The sequence below is a fragment of the Idiotropiscis lumnitzeri genome, chromosome 8 (genome assembly GCF_059441095.1).
Source record: "Idiotropiscis lumnitzeri isolate Australia: NSW breed Sydney's pygmy pipehorse chromosome 8, RoL_Ilum_1.0, whole genome shotgun sequence".
Taxonomy (NCBI): Eukaryota; Metazoa; Chordata; class Actinopteri; order Syngnathiformes; family Syngnathidae; genus Idiotropiscis; species Idiotropiscis lumnitzeri.
Genome location: NC_142398.1, coordinates 9,983,835 through 10,003,995, shown reverse-complemented (window position 1 = coordinate 10,003,995; position 20,161 = coordinate 9,983,835). Strand labels below are relative to the sequence as shown.

General features: G+C 41.1%; 1 protein-coding gene across 3 annotated transcripts in view; it reads right to left on the bottom strand.

Moving 5' to 3' along the window:
- cxxc4 (CXXC finger 4) overlaps window positions 1–16,170 on the bottom strand; it is a 32,259-nt gene extending 16,089 nt beyond the window's left edge. The window contains exons 1-2 of one of the 3 annotated variants that reach the window (XM_088301633.1): window positions 15,759–16,170; window positions 13,669–14,616 (exon numbers count right to left, since the gene is read on the bottom strand). In XM_088301633.1, coding sequence (XP_088157759.1) covers window positions 13,669–14,493 — 825 coding nt within the window. In that variant the 5' untranslated portion in view covers window positions 14,494–14,616; window positions 15,759–16,170. Of the gene's footprint in view, window positions 1–13,668; window positions 14,617–15,758 lie in introns of those variants that run through there. The other 2 variants (XM_088301634.1, XM_088301635.1) reach the window with 2 other exon arrangements.
- Between the last annotated feature and the right edge of the window lie 3,991 nt (window positions 16,171–20,161).

Sequence of the window (20,161 nt, the reverse complement as noted above, 5' to 3'; positions counted from 1 at the left end):
TGTAGAAATGGTATTTTTCATCTTGTTACATTATTATAAACTGCATTGTTGTACGTAATATTTTACACGTGTTTTTGACATTTTGAATAAGTTCCACATTTTCATATACTATTTTAAAAATGTTTCTCAATATTTTACACAATTTATTGATTATAGTTGTACTATGTCTGACTTTTTTCTCTCCCAATATTTTTAGTATTAGTAGTATTATTATTAAAGTGTATTTGTACTTTTTATTATAGTGTTCCCTTGCCGTTTTGCGTTTAACGTTTTGCGGCTTCAGTGCTTCGTGGGGTTCTCCATAAAAATTCATTTAAAAAAAAATAAATAAATAAAATCCAGCCATATCGGCAGCCAAATTGCTCCGAAGAGACGATTTGACTCGGAGCCTTTGTAGATACCGCCGGGCACTCACATACGCCGCACGACTGTTTCCCGGACTAGAGATCGACCAGCCGAGGATTTATACCGTGAGCTGATTGGCTGAGATGACCCAGCATCTTCTCTTGGTATACCTTGCCAGTCTCGTCCACATTAATAAAGGAACAACACTTTTGAACGTTCTGTTCGGAAACTCATAACATTATTCAAATGTGTCATTCAGTTTGTTAGACTCGAGCTGGATAAGTGGATAGTAAACATCTGTGTTCAGAAACTGTTAGCGAACGGCGCTCAGCCACCCGACAACCATGGCTCGCTCAGACGACGAAACGTGTGTCAAGCAAATGTGAAAGTGTTTGTTCAAATTTGTCCTAAAACAGCTTAGTTTAACTATAATCCCATTTTATCCAAAGGTCCTTGTTGATGTTATAAACGAATAATAATTTAAAAAAAAGAAGTCAACCTCTATTTTGTTGTTTTTCACTTTTCGCGGGGGCTTCTGGTCCCCATTAACCATGAAAAACGAAGGATTACTGTATTTTGCTTTGGCTGTTGGACTGTGGATGTGTACCTGATGAAATAGCATATTTGTATTTTGTATTGAACTTAATGTCTTAGTATTTTGGTATTGCTTTGGCTTTTGTTACGTAAGTGTACTTAATGCTTTGACGTGTGCTACTGCACTTCTTTCCTAAATATTGTCAACGTACTGATGACAGTGATCGTATTTACAGCAGTAACACGAAATGTTCGTAACGTTTTAACTTGACCAAATTCACAATTAAGTCCGAGGAGACAGTTGTCGCACAATAAGGATCAACTAAATGTTAAGATATTTAAAAGAGGATGATAGATGATTTCAAGTTAGCTCACATTGGCATTTTGAATAGTGATCCATTAAAGAAAAGTTGAATAACGGCTTAGAATACAATCATGGGGCCATTAGAAAACAATCAGGCTTCATTGGGTTAGAAGTAAATAATAACATTCAGCCTCTTTTCTAATCACAAACAAAAGTTTTTTAAATGGGGAAATGGCAGCCTTTTTATAATTAAAGTAAGGCAGCTGCATGTGAATGTAGTAATTTAACCCATAAAAACATAAGGACAGAATTTATTAAGAGTGATGAGAAGAAATTCCACCTGTGGCATGACTTTGCAATTTGTCCCAGATTTTGAAAAAATTTATTCCATTGGAAATATAATTTAGAACATTCCACTCCAGCATTAAACACCGTTGCTCATTCCCAAAACATTTCCAAATAATCAATTTTAATGCTAGAACTGCAAAACTGCAACGCAATGAAAAGGTGTGATGTTTGTTCAAGGTTATCACACCGTCAGCATCTGATACCGGCCCACGCCTAATTACGAACATAAAAAACACTTAACTTTTATGACGGCATTGTTAACATTAACGGTGTCACAAATGTAAAAAGAGGTTTATCACTTGGGGTGCAACGTAAAGGGCACAAAAAAAAAAAAAAAATCATGGTTCGGTTCATAGCTAGGTTAGGTCTTGGTTAGAGTTGAAACAAAATGCAAAAGTTGAAACAGTTTAAAATGAATTGGAAAAAATGTCTCATAAATAAAATATTATTAAAGAGGACATCATAGACAAATAAATTATGAAGTAACCTTTTCTTATAAAACATGATTAAACGCTTATGTGTAAAAAAACATTTTTCAAGTTTATTCAAAATTTCTCAATTTTTTTTTTTTTAAATCTAGTGTCCATTTTTCTGAAAACTCAGCTATTTGCAGTTTTGGGCTTTTTCTATAACACTCACAAATGCAATGAGATGTTGCCAAAATCCTGTCCAAATAGGATTTGGTCCTCAGGAAGTATGTCAAACATAATATAGACTAATATTTCTGTATGTCGGCATGAACCAAGTTTAGCCTGGGTTGTTAGTAAAGGTTACAGAGAGTCTTCGCCCTCATGCGCATGGACGTTTACATACTAATAAATTAAATCATAATAAATGAAATAAAAAAACTGATTTACAATAAATTAAATAACATGTGAATTTTGTCATCAAAGTTTGTGTTATATTTATATTTCAAACTATATTTTTTTTAAATTACATGAGTGCTCTGATCATGCGGATAGCTACCTTGGATAACAAGTAACAATGCATATCACACCTAACGGGTTGACGTCAAGCTTCTTTTGAGGCAGCAGTAGCTAACGTAGGAGTAAGATAAGAACCACCCTTTCTGTGCTGAGTCATTCCACCTCATCAGATCGGGGGGGGGGTGGATATTGCATTCCCAGTTGGTCTGAAATCATACACCGCTCAAGCCAACATCTTGTGAGGAGCGACAACAAACCGTGGACATCTCAATAGTTCATCAGCAGTGAGAGACAAAGCGGCGGGAAAGGGGAAGAAAAATGTCCACCTGATGATCAACCCTGGTAAATCCCATTTTTTGCCCGGGGGGCCACAGCCCCACTTCACACCTCAGTGACGCTCTCTAACCTCCGGCTTTCTGTCAGGGAGTGTGGGAGAAGTGGGGGAAGGGTAGAAAAAAAAAAACTTGAAATATCTTTCTGGGCATGGTGTCAGATGCTTGCCATGAAATATTCATAATGTGCGAGCAGAGCCACAATAGAGGAGGTGGCGACATGCGAGGATTTGACTTGCAGAAATGGAGACGGAAAAAAAAAAAAAAAGCCCACATTGGCCGATTTATATCACCGTCTCCGGCTGTCACTCACAGATTTCACTTTCACCTCAGCAAGCGTCGGCGTACGACACTCGCTGCGTTCACGGCGTCATCCTTTGAACCAACAAACTCATTCATTGCTAGAATCCCTCCAATGAAGACTGAAGACTACTCGGAAATAATCGAATTAGAAAGCAACATAACATTTTATTCTCCAATTATTACATTAGTCTATTTGAGCAAGCTTTGTGCAAATATTGGGCTGGAGGTGAGGCAAGTTGATGTTGGTTGATTGGATGGCAGGGGGACTTTCCGTTTCTACCTACGAGTACAGTCATCTATTTTTTGTTCATTTGGGAAGAGGAATTTATTTTTCAAAGCAGAAAAAAAGTTAAGTGACGGGTCGAGATGGAGGCCATTACTAGGCTACTTCATTGAATTGTTGTACGAGGCATCTTTTTGTGGGATCCGCATATGCCATTATTTTTAAAGGAGGTGTTTATTGGGGGAGAGGCAATTATTTGCTCGAACGACAAATTGTGACGGAGACTTTGCTATTTGAGGAAAAATTGTAGCATTCCAAAAGAAAATAATGGATCTGTAAATCATCATAAACTCTTTACTTGGGCATCTTCTTGACTGTTTTACCAGGTATCTATTTGAGGTATGTTTCTATTTTTGTACAACTGCGTGTGTAAGGTTGGAATCCTGGCATGTTTATTGTGGAATGAGAGAATTTCCCATTTCCACCTAAAGGTTATTTGGGGAGAGGAGTTTATTTTCTGTAATGAAAAATTAAGATAGAGGTCACGAATGGAGGAAATGCATTAACTGTATAGTAAGATGTTTCTTGATTTGTTGTACTCGCCATCTATTTGCGGGAGGGATCAATTTGACGGCGGTCTACTTTGTTAAGAGGCTTAAGTAAGGTTGGAGTCTAAGATCCCGTATCGACATTGATTCCTAGGATGATAGAATTTTCTACTTCTATTTGCGAGTCCTGGTATTTTTAAAGGCCGTAATATATATCATTAAATTTTTCCAGTGGACAACATAAGCATGCGCTATTTCGAGGGAAATACGTAAATTAGGATATAGAAATCTGAATAAAACACATGCTCTTGTAGCCGGTGCCTGGCACGATAATGGTGTTGATTTGCGTGGTGGGAGGATTTCTCCGCCACCAAGTCCTGTTATTTGTAAATGAGGGGTTTATTTAGGGAGGGGCAACAAATTGAGATGGAGGCAAATGTGAGGAAATTAGGTAAACCTACAGACTTTTTTTCTTCCTTTCGTCATCACCTTTTTATTTTTGTTATCCATTCCTAACTCACAAATTTAAAAATTAGCTAAGTACTGTTTCTAATATAAAAGCAGTCTTTCGTGACAAGGTGTAAAGTGGAAGAGAGTATTTTTTTAACACTCTTAACTGTTGGACAAATGTAAAAGCAAGTTAACAACTGCAAAATAAAAACAATCATTATTCCAATTATTGATTTCGAGTCTGAAGCCACTAAAAGTCCTTTAATGCGGCCTGAATTACGGTCTCTCGAGGTGTGTTAGGATAGTAACCGAACGATATGACTCTAGAGATTCACTCGGAATGCTGCTACAGTGGAACCGCAATTTACCAGCTTTCGGATTACCCTATGTCCAAGTCTGTTGGTTCCAGAATTGGCCATTGTTATTCACTGATGCTGTGGCACAATCATCAGACAGCGACTGAATACTTTGAGTTTGCACCACGGTTGTCACAGATACACAGTACAAACTAGATCCGACTAACAGAGGTGGCTATGGGGCGGCCATGTTGGCAGGGGCAATGTTCACATGAAAGGCAATGGAAAGCATGGCAAGAAGGTTGGCGTCGCTGCGGGCATACAACTCAAAAGAGGCATGTCGTATCAACTGCTTCATATATGCTGTTGTTCGGGTGCTCGTCATGTACACGTCTCGCGAACTTACGATACTGTATCGATTCTGCTATAATACACAGTTGATTTTTGTCAAGCCATTCTCTATGGCATTGAATCGTAACAGAGGTGCAAAAAGGAGGTACTCCAACCTCATGGCTTATGAGAGCGACCAGCTGCATGCAATTATCACCTCGCCATCGCCCCCCAAGCACCAGCGAAGTTTGAATGAACTTTTATACAGTTCCATGCTTTTTTAGTTATTTACAATTTTTTTTTAATTCTATGGCCTGTTTTTAATGACAAGTAAAAAACTTTTTTTTTTTTACACTAATGGGTAGCTTACGGGGAGGCAGCGGGTAATAAAGTAAAGCGGGTCGTCAAGTAACCTGTTTGAATCCCGCTGCGTCATTGTGTCTTTGGGCAAAACGCTTCACCAATCTTGCCTCCAGTGTCAGTCACATTGGTGTACGGTTTGGTGTAAATGTTTGGTGGCGGTCGGAGGTGGTGGGAGGCCCATACTGGCAGCCAGGCTTCCGTCAGCCTGCCCCAGGGCAGAACGTAGAACGTTTACCAACACTACGGCGTGAATGTGAAAGTGCATGAATAATGTATCCACTGTGAAGCGTCTCTGAGTGTCCAAAAAAGCGCTCTAGAAAACTGATGCATTATTATTTATTATTCTTAATATAAGGGCGCAAAAAAATCTTAACTCTTACAGACAATCAGCTTCAACCTATCTACATTCACACAACAATTTCCAGTTTCGATTTAATAATCCAATATTTTTATGTTCTTGTTCACGAAAAAAAAGCGATTTCTAGTGTGAAAGGAACGAGTATGTGATGTGACACGCATGCACACAAGACGTTGAATGACCAACACAAATAAAATGACGTCACGTGGTACAATGTTTATGGAAGGAACAAAATATGGTTGCACTTGGGAGGAAGTAGAAATATTTTGGGGAAAGAGACGACTCTTGCCGATCTCATTTTATAAAGATTCCTACTGAAGATGACGTCACAACAAATTAATGAACTGTCTCCGTGGATGAATTACAACTATCACCACAAACGTCCACGTTATACTTATACAGTAAAGTCAAGTATAAAACTAAATCTGTTACAAACAACAACTTTGCATTCATCGATGAATGTCATTAGACTCCCAAGCATTCTTCCCTGCCTGGAATTCTACTTATCAAAGATCCGTATGGGTTTGCAGGGTACACGTGGAGAAGAGCAAATCTTAGCCAGAGTTGCTAGTGGAATATATGGAGAGTCTTCACCTTGTAAATTAATCTGTAAACCATTTTTTACTGGTAATGTAAAATTAATTTTCAATGACATTTAAGTCTTTTGGGATAATAGTTACTGTTTAAGGGTAGCATTTCAACTTGTAACATTGCTTGACAATTGTAAAAAATGTTTGGGGAGAGTCGTCAATGACTTAAATTTTTCGCACTTTGTGGCAGGGCTCAGTTGCAATCCCCCACAAATTGTCATGCAAGATGCCAAATTGAAGCTTGGGCACAGTGTCCCTTGTTTTCAAATGTATGATGAAAATCTTCAATGAACGTGTAGATTCAAAACAAATCAATCACGTTTTGCGTATATTAAAACACTTTGTTCCCTGAGACGTTGCCGTGCGTTCACCCGAGGCTTTTTTTCTCTCTCGTTCCTCGGTAATGACGAGATACCTTTTAACTTCTGCGCCGGAGTCGGCATCAATAATTTACCGCCGTCTGTTTAAATTTTAAAAGCGCCACACATTAACATCCTCGCCGCACCTGCTCTTTTCACGCTTGTCCGTCCTCCGCCCAGGCCTGCCCCCACCAATCACTCCTTCCCTCCCCATCTCTACCGCCCCCACTCTCTCTCTCTCTTTCTCCGTCTCTCTCCTCATAAAGACAATGACAATGAGTTCCGTGTCACCACTGAAGCAGGGATGTTAAATCACACAAGGGCAGAGTGAGGCGACGGGCCACGTAATGTGAGGGCATCATCCGGACGCCTCCGATTACGCTTTGTCCCTAATTGGCGGCGGCGGTAAAAAGGGATGAATTCTTTAACGGCGCCACCCGTTGGGGCTCGCCTGAGGACGACAGCTTTCTTGCCACCTATAGCAGCTGACAGAACATGCGCTCGGAGGGGTGTACGCGTTTAATTAATGCATCGTGGTTCCGACAGCAAAATCCTATTGTCTTGACAGGGGCTTAAGGTTGCCCTTTAGGTTGCGATGCTCACCGCCGCGTCCCCCTCACCTCATCCCGCTCAGCCCAAATTAATCTGCAGTTTTAATGCTTGAATAAACCCGCTAAGTACGAAAATCTAAAGGCCGTCTTTTCTCCCTCAGGCTTTTTCCGTGTGCATTTTCTCCCCTCTGCCCATGGAGATTGGCTGGGTGCACTCAGTGTTATCGGCCAAGGGGGGAGGTAAAGGTTCAGGGAAAGGAGGAGGAGGAGGGGTGACGAAGGCTACAGATTGGTCTTTATCTATTCCGAGCACACCTACAACAAATTAGACCTGGCCCGCCGCCGCCGCCGTCATCGCCCTCGCTCTCATTAAGAGGCTGAATCTCAGCTATTTTCCTCAAGGTCCCGCTTTTCCTATCAGTCTTTTTTTTTTTTTTTTTGCCACAATAAGCAAAAAGGCTTCCGTGCAGACGTGCCACCTTCACGTGGCGCTCATTTCACGTCGTCATATCAACATGACACAAAGGAACCCGCTGGGATGGGAGGTAGTGGGGGTGGGGTGGATTTGGATTCTGTGCATTTTCCATGCACGTGACTCGATGCTGCCGGCCTTTGACATTTTGCTCATTTAAAAAAAGAAAGGATGGATTCGGTGCAACTGAATGTTTGTGCTTTGTTCTTCATGCCTTCAAAACGAAGCAACGCTTGCTGATTGATCAAGCTCTTGTTCAGTGGAATTTTAACCTTTATTTTAAGTAAAAAAAAAATATTCAGCATATGAATATCTATCTATCTATCCCTACATGCCTCATTATGCTGCCTATGGAATCAATTTCTCTCAAAAAAACCCATTTGGAAATTAATAAGAGCTTGCTTTTTGCATTTGTGCTGGAGCATATCCAGGTCTGCCAGCATCACTCACAAGCTAAAAACCTTGAAAAACAAATCAATTATGCATGCAACGCATAACCTTCAAAGTGCGACTGAAGGTTGAATTTAAATTGTCACTTGGTGTGGGCAGGCCCGTTACTACTTGACGCCATCGGTCAGGCACAGGATGCGTCCAGAAGCACAGATGGGAAAAAAAAATACACAAACAAAAGATGGAATTTACATTTGAATACAATTTATGGATCAGTTAACTGTGCTTGACACTCTTTTGGATCATAATGTTTTATGAGTGAACATTAACAGGGCGTCTCATTTTTCAGGTTAAGTCAGATTTGCTATTCATGAAATAAATTATGAGGACATTTTTAAAGCAAATGTCATAAATGTTGACATTTATGCATGTTTAATATTTCTAGTATGAAATCTTTAACGCTAACAAAAGTAAAAAAAAAAAAAAAAGAAAAAAATCCAGAACAAACCAGCAAAATTTAAAGTGAAACCTCAAATGCACCAAATCGCATCTCATGAGAACTCAGATCATGAAACATTCCAGGACTTATCCTGGTCTTTTAGCGATCCAATAATACAATGAACTCATTTGCGAAGCGGCATAAGAATACAAAAGGCCATGTTCAGTTTGCACCGTACTTTCTATTTTTCATAAAAATGGTCTTGAAAGGATTTTCCAAAAAATACTGGCTATGATTTTGGCTTTACAGCTGTGTTAGTGACAGTAAACCCTGACGTACAAGCAAATTGGGGTTACAATGTCACTGTCAGAAAGGAATTGAAGACAGTTCTTCAGTGCTATGATAAAACTAAGTAAAAGTGAATCAAGATGTCGAGGTTGAAGGTGGAGTCAACTGCTAGTGTTAGCTGTTAGTTGCTAGCAACTAGCTAGCAATAACTGATAACGGCACGCTAGGCTCTTTCTCACTTGAGTGTTTATCGTTTTAATGTAGTTATACAAGCTCATTTTAAAATTTTATGGCCACTGAGCAAATAAGAATGTTTGTTAAAACACTGAAAGGACTGTTTTTTTAAAAAATTCTATTATGGTGACACTTGAACGATGGAAAAGACTAGATTTTTCAATTATTTCCAATGGGAAAATGGTTTGAAATTTTAATGCTCACTGAGCATCCTAGATGTTCTCCTCTGATTTTATTTTTTTATTTATTTTACCAAAAAATACCTTACATACTACAGAATGTCCCAAATAGAGTCCTCGCTCTTTGACAGCCCATTATGCTTAGCCTATATTTATTGTTTTGATTGTTTTCAGTTATGGCAGTAAATCATTGTTATTTTAATAATATTTTCTTTAATTTAACTAATTGGACTTTTATCTATGTCAATAAACACGTAAACCAAAAGTACATATATCGGTAAAGTGCAGTCAAAGAGTGAATCCATTTTTTTGGGACACCCTGTATTTAATATAAGTGTATAGTTTTTCTGCGCGTGGTTGCTCCATTCCTCATATTTGCATGACTGAACAATGTCATATATGTAAACTATGTCGGTATTGTTTTCATGATATACATTAACCACACCTTGGGACGACCTGACCCGGGAAAATCATTTTTGTTCCTGAGAAATTACCATAATAGGAGGGTTAAGACAAGCCTTTTTTAAACAATCAACTAGATCTGGCTCAGAATTAAGACAAGGCAAAACAAACCGGAAGATTTAGAAGACTACTCAGACCACTTCCTGTTGACTGTTCACCATTACGTGTGTTGCGCAACCCAAGCTATGCCATTTAGACCAGCATGCCGACACAAGCATCCAAGAGCACTGCTGAGGCTGACCCGTGAGACTCCACCAACACATAAAGTTGAGGTAAACCGAAGCGTACGCCGGTTCGCATACGATCGTGCGTACAAAGATAACGACAGACCTTTGAGCCTAAATGAAGGTATAGCTGCTCAGGAAATGATAGGTTAGATGAGATTCTTCTGCCAGGCTAATCCATCCTGCTAGCACCGAGCGGTAAAAGCGAGAGTGGGGCGTGCCGACGAACGGCACGGCGGTGACACGGGGCAACTCTCGAGGGCCTTGCATTAGCGCGCTAAATTAAAGGGGGTATTAGATTAAATGGGCGCTCCGATTTCAGGGTGTGAGTAAAATTCTGATTTGCATTTTTCTAACCGCTGCTTAAGATATAATTAGTTCGGGGTGATTCCCATGTGTGAGAAAAGCTGACAGCCAAATCTAACTGGCTGCCATTCGCTTATCATTGCTCGCAAGGCAACAAGGTAGGTGAAGCAAATAGGTTTGTGTGTCTTTGGGTGTTTCGCCAGAGCGTGGCTGTTGAACAGTTTGTCACTGTTGGCAGGAGAAGTTTGCTTCCTTCCACTATAGTTTGGCACCAGAAAAACAGAGAACAGTAAATAATTCTGACTCTTTTTAGACAACATACGAGCAACTTACTGCCCCTGAAAACAGCCGATCCAACCCGCCATCCAATTGTTAAAATGATTAAAGCTGCAAGCAGAGATGAACGGGCCTAAGCACCTGCTTCTGAGTGCTGCTCATTTGGACAAATTCCCCAGTAGATGTTTGTCACAGTACAAGCCCAGGAATTTGTCCAAAATGGCTGCTTCAAACGAAAATAGATGATTTCCATTCAGGATTTCATTCATAGGTGTTGACTGGGGAAACTGCTGTGGGGCTATTTTATTTTATTTATTTTAATTTGATTGAAATATTTTTTTTTTTGTTTTTTGTGGGGGCTGTTAATGACTAAGTTCTGAGGCACTCCAAAAAAGTGTTTACATTATCATTTACATTATATATATATGCATATATATATATATATATATATATATATGCATATATATATATATATATATATATTTTTTTTTTTTTTTCTTTTTAGGGGGGGGGATTTTGTGTCTGGTGAACCAATTCTACACTTGTCAGTATGAGTGCATGTTTCTGCGATAAATAAAAACTGTCATGTATTTCAAGGCTTTTAATGCATCTTAAATCAGGGGTGCCAATAATTATGGAGGAGACTGTAACTTGTCCCGCCGCTACAAGAATAGCCTATCAGAGATTGTTGTTGACACCGAAAAGTGTGTTAACGCACAAGCACAGTCGCACACACGTCACACTCAGCAACCTTGCGGTTATGGTTGTCTTGGGCGGATTATTTGACTCTGGTTACCAAATGAAGTTAAAAAGAAGGAATTGGACAGCTCTAGAAACAAATCACATCCAAATCTGTAACATCAACAAAGGCTAACATTTAGTGTTTACAGTGCATGTTGCATACAGCGCATGTCCCGTGGCCATCAGTGAGGGGCAAGGCACAATGCTCCGCCCACATCAATTTCTCATTGTTCTCCGTCTAGGATACATGCCTCCAAGAAGGACTCATTCAGATGAAACCGTACTAAAACCAGCCTTGGAATTTGCATAAAATGTCGGATTTGAACAGAAATACAAAGTTGAATGTTGAATTTCAAACATGGGACCTTGAGATGTTTTCCTTCTTACTCTCATGACAAACATGTGAATAAAATTTCTTGGTGATCGGTGAAGCGAGTGTTGGGGGAGGTTAATGTTTTTCAAAACTTACCAGACAGCACTGATGAGTCTATTTGAGACATTGATAAATATTTTCACCAGGATACACGTACAGGCAAAAACTGCCACGGTGAGGCTACTAAAAAGGTGATTGATTCGTCTGAAGAAGCAAATCCAAGAGTGTTTTTGCATCGCTTGGTGCTCGGGCCCTCAATGACACCTTAAAAGAACTGATATAAAAAATAAAAAGCCCCAAGACATTCAACCAACCAAAGGATTTCCCCAACGCCGCTTTGGAAACTGCAACACATTTCCGCAAACGGAAGTTGTGTAGGTGTAATTACGAACTACCGCCATCGGAGTCCATAATCAGAATTAGTGAAATTTACAAAGGGTGCTTTTAAAAGCAAGTGTGGATTTGTTTTGCTGAGTGTACCCATGCATTAAAAAAACCCAGTGACACTGGCTTCCCGGACATCTGTTTGAGACACCTGTTTGTACACATGCTTCCGATTACCACCTATGTGATGAACAATTCCAAGCTATAACCCACAAGAGGAACACATAAACCTTGGTGCCGCCATTATTCCACTCTTAAATGTGAGATTCACGTAAACATCACAGCCAGATAAAGTTAAAAGAACTTTCTGGCAAGGGAACTCATCAGTTTAGCTGCAACCTTTTGATTCGAGAGAAGCAAATATCTTCAAATCTTGTCATTTTCTTTTCTTTTTCAAAGCATAGTTAGGACATTAAGGGTTGATGTTTATGGCGAAAAATGACTATTCCAAACAAATGTTAAAACATCAACGAGTACAGAACGATATTGGTTAGAAAATGGGGAGGGAGCATGCGGAAGCTAGACCCCCCGCCACACCACCACCTCTGAAACCTTTCACTCTGAAACACTTTGAAACATTTTGATTGCAAATAAAATCGAGCATTGTCAAAATCATTCCCTGATGCATAATTGTAATCATTATAAAAACTCTGCGTTCACTGAAAAAAAAAATGCAAATAAAAGCTTACTTTTCAGAAGGGGCTGCAGTCATTCGTGTTGAGCCCTGAATGTGAGCATTAGCTTTGAATGCCATGCTAGCCAATTGCAAAACCATAAAAACCATAAGAGACACTGACAACACAATGAATATGATAAATGATGTCAAATGCATACTCTAAAGCCCATCTTAAGAGGCTATGTGAATACAAATATACAGGGGGGGGGGGGTCCTTGATTTAGCATTTTATTGGGATATTTGAAGTGTTTTGCGTACAAAAATCTACTGTAATTATGTAAGTCAGTTAATGTATTAGTTAGTTAAAGATGCAATTCTCTCAGCTTAGGAACAGAACTTTGTCAAATACCAAGAACCAGCTGTGTTTGATCAAGTGTTTCAAAATCTATCAGAACAACTTCAACATTCTACTTTGTTATCAAGTTGGGTTCAAAGGCGACAACCAATTCACCTTGTTTACCATTGACCAAAAATGAACCACAATTGGACATACATGCCCAACGTCACGTGGTTTGGCGCCCAAATATATTTTTTTTTCGGAGGAAACAAATGGGGTCTGATGTGCTCACTACTACACCGAGACTAAAGTTGGGAGGTGTTTTGAGAAATGCCATCAGCAGTCCTGCCATCGCTTTCAACATCTCTCCGTGGTCAGAGGCCGAGGCTTTGCGGGATATTGATTCTCTCCGTGCAGAGACGGTTTCCATAATTGGTTAAAATGACCGGGTGCCGAGAGGGATAGCTCTCTGCTGAAAACCATTTCCCAGCCCCGCTTGGAGGCGAGCCAAGCGCTGGGTTGTTCGGATATGTTCCAGCCCCAGTCTGACTGGCAGCAATTAGGGGTGTCTGAGCCAAGCTCAGCTTGCGCTTCACACAAACACCCCTAATTACTGCCAATTAGGCTAGGCGGGTAGGCAGATTTGAGAAGCCGGGGGGATGTTCAGGCATGGGTGGGCATGGAAACAATTTTCAAGGGCTTAGAACGTGACCGGATGAAAAGGTTAATGCTTGGGAGTGCACGGGGATAATAACAAAAAATGGGGAAGCCGAGCCCCGGTTCTCACCTCCAGCGACGAGCCGGGCTTCTTCTTGAGCTCCTCGCATTTCCTAAACTTGCAGATCTGGTGGCCCGTTTTGCGGTTCCGACAACTGCTACAGACACCGCAGTTGATTAGCCGCCTGCAGGGTGCACAGACCCCACACCTTTTCCTCTTCTTCTTTGCCGGGTTTCCACTCGATGCCGAGGAATTATTCTGTGGGCAGTCTGCCAGATTGGCAATTTGAAACGCACTGTCTGTAACGGCTGCCGAGGCTGCGGGGGAGTGAAGGGCTGTCATGACGATGACCCCGGGAGGTAATGAGATGCCCCCTAGAGCCGGAATAGCTGAAAAAGTTCCAACGCGTTCAGGGAGATTCATTATCTCTGCTTCGGCAGCGCCGCATTTCAGCTTGTTCATGCATTCTCCTGCTAAAGGTCTGCAGTGTTCGGGGGATAAGGTAGAGAGGAAATTATTATTTGCCATTTGCAGCGTCTCTGGCGGCACGCCAGGCTTACCCGGCCTCTGGGAGTCATTTCGATGCATGCTGGTCCTATTAGGGTTTATTGCCGCTGATTTCCTCCCCCAAAGCATGGCGTTATCGCAGTTCCAAGGGGACATGCCAATCCTGGCACTGGGGAAAATGGGCGTTGTGATGCGGGCAATCTTGGCAGTTTGTGGAAATGCCCCGTTGGTTTTGTAAAAGTTCGCAAAAGATCGGTACCTTTCCATTTCGGCGTTATAATCCAAAAGCTGGCTTAATCCACCGTCCTGAAGAGTATCCTTTTGTAAGAGCGACACGTCCGCATTTTGTCCATTTTCAATGCAAAGCGCACTGCTTAGGTTCGCCATGGCTGAGGACGACGTGTCGGCGTTTAAGGACGAAGGGGGGTCCAAGCGAGATAACTCCGGCCTTTGGCAAACTCCGGCTGCTTACCAACAGTGTCGTACCATCCTGAACTATCTTGTCTTCAGCTACAAGTGGGAAGAAAGAAACAACAATTACACATCACATTCTTACATCCCATCAGTACACATTTTATTGTGTAAACAAAGGCAGCACAACTCGTCGGGCCTGATCTTGGGAAAACCAGTGCATGCTTCAAAACACGCCAAGGGTTGAATAGCGCATTTTTTTTTAAATTATATATGGAAACCACAGATCCTAAATTCACGCCTGCAACATTCACCGAATAGAAATAAACTACTTGAGAAGCCAAGAAGACTATTCATGCATCACACTGCTCCTTTGCCCTGCCTCTAAAAGATCACTCGCTACATCTCCTTAATGACATAACACCAAAAGCCACAAGGGAATTTGCATCCAGCTATGGACCAACTAGTGTCATCCGGTCTGTGTGTGCGCTTCATTTCCTCCATCTCTCACCCCAGTCTGTCTGGATTTGATTTCCACAGATAAAAGCCCCATTAGAACACATCGAGCCCTACTTCCATTACCTTTTTTCTTCACCCCCACCTCTCTCTGTGCCTCCTCTCTTAATTGGCAAAGCTGATCCATTGCCGGGACACTAAAAGGCGATTCAAATCACTTTTACGGCTCTAAATCTCCAAAATACATTATAATCACCACGTGGAGAGCTCACTATAGCTAAAAATACATGTCCGATTGGATTTGATGTCGAACAATAAAAAATGTATACTATTTTGTGACTGCATTTTAAAAATCAAATAGCACACATTTTGCACATATGGAAGTTTTAACGCTGACACGATGTGCGAAATCCACCGCCAACACAGTAAACAGAATCTCCTCCTCAGCCTAATGATCAGCCCTCCTCAGGGTGATTATTACTTAATCAATTCACCCGTGGAGCAGAACACGCGGGCCCGAAGGCAATCAAGTCTGGCTGGCATTGATTTCCAGCCTGTAAACAAACTTTAGAGAGATAGAAACGTCCAATGCAGAAGCGGAGCTCGGGAGAAAATACTTCAGATCTGAATAAATTGTAAAAATAAATGATTTTTGAGATAAAAAAAAATAATGCCATTTTCCGGGTCACTTTACAGCCACAGAGAGTAAGGAAGCATGCAGGATGCTGAAACACACACAGCACGCTTTAAAGTGAGGAGCAGGATAGTAGGGTGGTTTCACCTACCTACCAGGTTCCCGTTGAGAGGAGCTCCCGAGGCGTTAGCAGCCTGCGGCTGTGCACACGCACATTACCGCCGAGAGATGCGTGGAGCACGGCGTGGAGATGGTAAAAGAAGAAGGAGGGGGGAAAAAAACAGAAGAAGAGACGCGCAGACTCCAAAACGCGCTCAAAACAAAAGAGCCATCTTATTGTTGGTAGTGACTTTTTCCACCCCCCCAAAAAAGTGCATGCATATACGGTGTGGTTTTTTTTTCCCTCCCCCCTCAAAATAACGACGCGCTCGTTGGAGGAGTGGGAGTTGCTGTGCGTCCTGATCGCTGGCTTTGTGGCGTGTGTATGCGCGCGTCTCTCTTCCTGCCTTTCTGCCTGCTCGCTCCACTGCCGCTGCTTGCTGCTTGTCGCTGTGTGTGGCTGATTGGTGCTGAGGTGAGGACGCGGGGATGCGGACACCTACTGATCATTGGCTGGAAATTACTATAGAAACACGCAGGGGGTGTGGTGCGTGAGGGGGGCTGGCTCAACGCGTGCAGGGGCATATATAAGCACCTGCACATTGGCTTATTTTTATCTATAATAATTTAATTATAAGGAAGGGCTATAGAGGCAGCACGGTGGACTCGTGGTTTGGAGTCTGTCCTACAATTCGGAGTATCCAGGTCCAACTGTAAGCTCAAGCTTTCCCTTTGTGGAGTCATTCCACTTCTTCCCACATTCCCAAAAACAAGCAAGTTCATTGAAGAGTCAAACCCATGAATAGATTCAATCAAAACGGCAACTTTCTGGCTTTAAGAAAAACTAAAAGAAATCATGAAAAGAATATGGTAGTCGATAACAATTAAATTTTTTACCACATAAAATATGGAATCACCTCGTAAATTTCCATTCTCAAAATTAACTCCTGCATCACGTTAGATCTACTCGTTAGTCTGTAGTTAATCAGGAGTGATCACATCTTGGAGAGCTGGAACACCAAGTAGACTAACGTCATCATGCCTCCAACATGAGAGATGTTATTAGACTTCTAAAATAAGGTCAAATAAACATTTAGTCAGGTTGTGATTGCCAAGCTTGCTGGTGACCGAGAAAGACATCAAAGCGTCAAGACAGAAAACTTTAAAGCATATTGGAAACAGAAAATGCACAGCAAAAAAAAAAAAAAAAGAGGAACAAATGGGAGGAAACTTGAGTTAAAATCTGTGATTCAACAAGAAACTGCCTAAAGGAAATTGGATTTACATACAGAAAAGCTGAAAGGAAAGCCATCATTAACAGCTAACGAGAAAAAAAAAAAACAAGGTTACAATGGGCTAAGGAAAATAAATCATGGACTGTGGCTTCCTGGATGAAACTCATTAAGAGATGAATGGCGAATCTGCGTCGGGTACGGTGATGATGCTGTAACTTTTGTTTGGTGCCGTGCTAATGAAATTTCTGAAGGAAACGTGCACATTTCCAAAGTCATTGATGAGATGGGCTGCATGTCAGGTAAAGGCACTGGTGAAATTAAGTCATGTCTTCAATAAATGCACTAGTTTACGTCGACGCTTTGGACACGGTTCTTATCCCATCAACAGAAAGAAGATTTGAGGATCATCAAATCATTTTTCACAATGATAATGCATCTGGCCATTCAGCAAAAACTGTGAAAACATTCCTTGAGGAAGGACACGCAAGGTCAATGTCACAGCCTGCAAATAGTCTACATCTCAATTCAATTTTAAATCTTTGGTGGAAGCGGAAGAAAATGGTTTATGACAAGGCTACGACCTGTAAAGCTGATCTGGCAAAAGCAATCAGAGAAAGTTGGAGCCAGATTGACAAAGAGTACTGTTTATCACTCATTAAGTCCATGCCTCTGAGACGGCGAGCTGTTATAAAAGCCAGAGGTGATGTAAGCGAGTACGTGTTGCGTGTTGACATGTTATTTTTTTGTCATGAATCGATAATTCATTGCTCAGAATTGAGCGATTTCTGATTTTTTCCCTCTGCTTGGTCTCAACAAGTAACGGTGATATTTTTTCCCTTGATTTCTTTAAGTGTATCTCATAGCCAGAAAGTTGCCAAATAAAAGTACTTCAGTGTGTAAGAATGAGCATCCTCTGAGTACAGAGGAATTGAGTTTCAACGTGGAACATGAGGTGAAACTCATTTACATGCTCGAAACGGCATTGCCATGTAAAACACCGGCAAATTAATTTTATTTCTAATCTGTTTGCATAATCGTGGACTTGTGTAAACTTTTAAGACTGTCACAGTTCCGTAAGAGGAGGACATAAAAAAGATGTGACATAGACCTGATGCAATTCATAAGTCAGACTGCCCCCTTGTTACTGTAATTGCAGGTCAGCCCGAGTAAGGAGCAGTCGCTCTGGCAGCCAACGTTCCGAGGTCAGAGTTGTTCAGCACTGCATTGTGAGGACGTGTTGGGAAGTTCTGTGAACTAGAGAAAGCTGTAACCGTTAAAAGCAAAATGAGACACCATTATATTTTGTCATCTATTAAATAATACATGCATTGGAGGAGCATTGGACGGAGCGAACTGATCCGGATTTGGAGACGGTACACATTTGGTCCTGGTAACTGATTGCAAATGAAAATCTCAGTAGACGTGTTGGAGATAAACAGAAAACATACATAAGCTGTACAATTTACGACAACAGGGCAATCCACTTATTGATGTCTCATTACCGTGTCTCAATTATGGCGCACACTTAACGATAATTAGGCTTAATTTGAGCATTTTATTTCGGACCAAAACCAGTAAAAGATGATCTGACTGTTGGATGTCACTGAAAAATGATCATGAGCGATTATCTTGTAGTGTGTGCGGTATGTTAAGTTTCCTTCTCGAATTGCTCACAAACTAGTTGGGTTTGAAAATGTTAATTGATGAACTTGTTCAATATTTACAATTGCAAATCTTTCTGTGTGGCAGCACTGAGCCACAGACTCTGATGTGAGATTGAACAAGTACCAATGACCAAAATCCTGAAACTCACTGTCCTTAAGAGAGAAAAAGCTCTTAATCATCCCACCAATAGCTTTACTAATTAATGTCTAGCGTGTATGACAAAAGAAAAAGTGATGAGGACAAAAGTTTGCCCCCACAATGTGATAACCACACAAGACAACAGTAAGACGAGCGTCTTCTATTTTTTTCTTTACATTTTCCAGCAATGGCACCATCCTGCCTCTAACAAGTCAGTCTTTTTAAGATGACATTATGTGTGATGTGCTGTTTTGAAGCTATCATCAGAAAACATACAAGTAACGATTTCATCAAGATGTATGGGGGCTATCTTAAAAAAAGAAAAAAAAAATCGGACGAGGTGTTAAAAATGAGTTTGTGTGTACAGCGCTCGCCCACTATTTACAGAGGAGGACCAACAGTGCAACTCCACCCCCCACCCGCACCGTCCCACAAAGGTTTGTAATTGCCTATAGATGCCACAAGATGGGGGTAATCTGCTACCTTTTTTCACCCTAAATGAACCGCATAAACTCAGTTCAGCATCGATCTTCTGGCAGTAAGAAGCCAAAGCACACTTTCAATGTTTTGGCCTGAGCAGAATAACAACATAACAACACATTTAGTTTTTCAACAAATAACAGGCTAGCCCCCCCCACCCCCCCACCCCACCCCCAAAAATAAAATAAAATCTGTGAGTCGGAAATACACAACAGAATATTGTAAAAAAAAAAAAATAATAATAAAAGAATTCTGGTTGACACCACCCTTAAAAAAAAAAAAAAAAAAAAAAAAAAAAAAAACATTTCTAAACAGTGATTTCATTTTGATTAGATTTAAAGATGCTGCACAAATAATTTGTGGTGTTTAAGAGGTTGCATGGCAAGTTTGGAATAGGTAACGGTAAGACAAAATAAAATGTACAGACTAATACACTGCCAATTTATATGGAGCAAAGCTGCCTCCCTCCGTCCAGGGACAGCCATAATGGCTCAAACCCTGGGGATTCATCACCATTATAAACCCGCCTGTTGGCCACACGTGCACGATTTATTCCACGAGCCCCCTGCGTGACAGCGCGCGCTCTCAGCTCGTGTTGGTGCCTGTGGCTTTGGGAGTTTAAATGAAATCACCACTTCAATCGACGTCCAGGATTATTACCCTCCGCACACCCCCCCCCCCTCCCCCTCGCACCTCCACGCTCAACATTTATTCCGGGCTTCAGGGTGTAGTTTGAAACAAAGTAACCGTGGCGTGCGTGCTTCACCCCCTCAATTTCATGTTGGGGCCAATTATTAATTAATCGTCCATGCAAAATTGATTTATAAGCCCCCATATTAAATTTTAGACGGCAACCGCTGACATATAAAAAGCTCACCAATGTATTATTACCGGCACAATAGCCTGTCACTGGGGTCGTACCCTGAAAAGGTTCTTG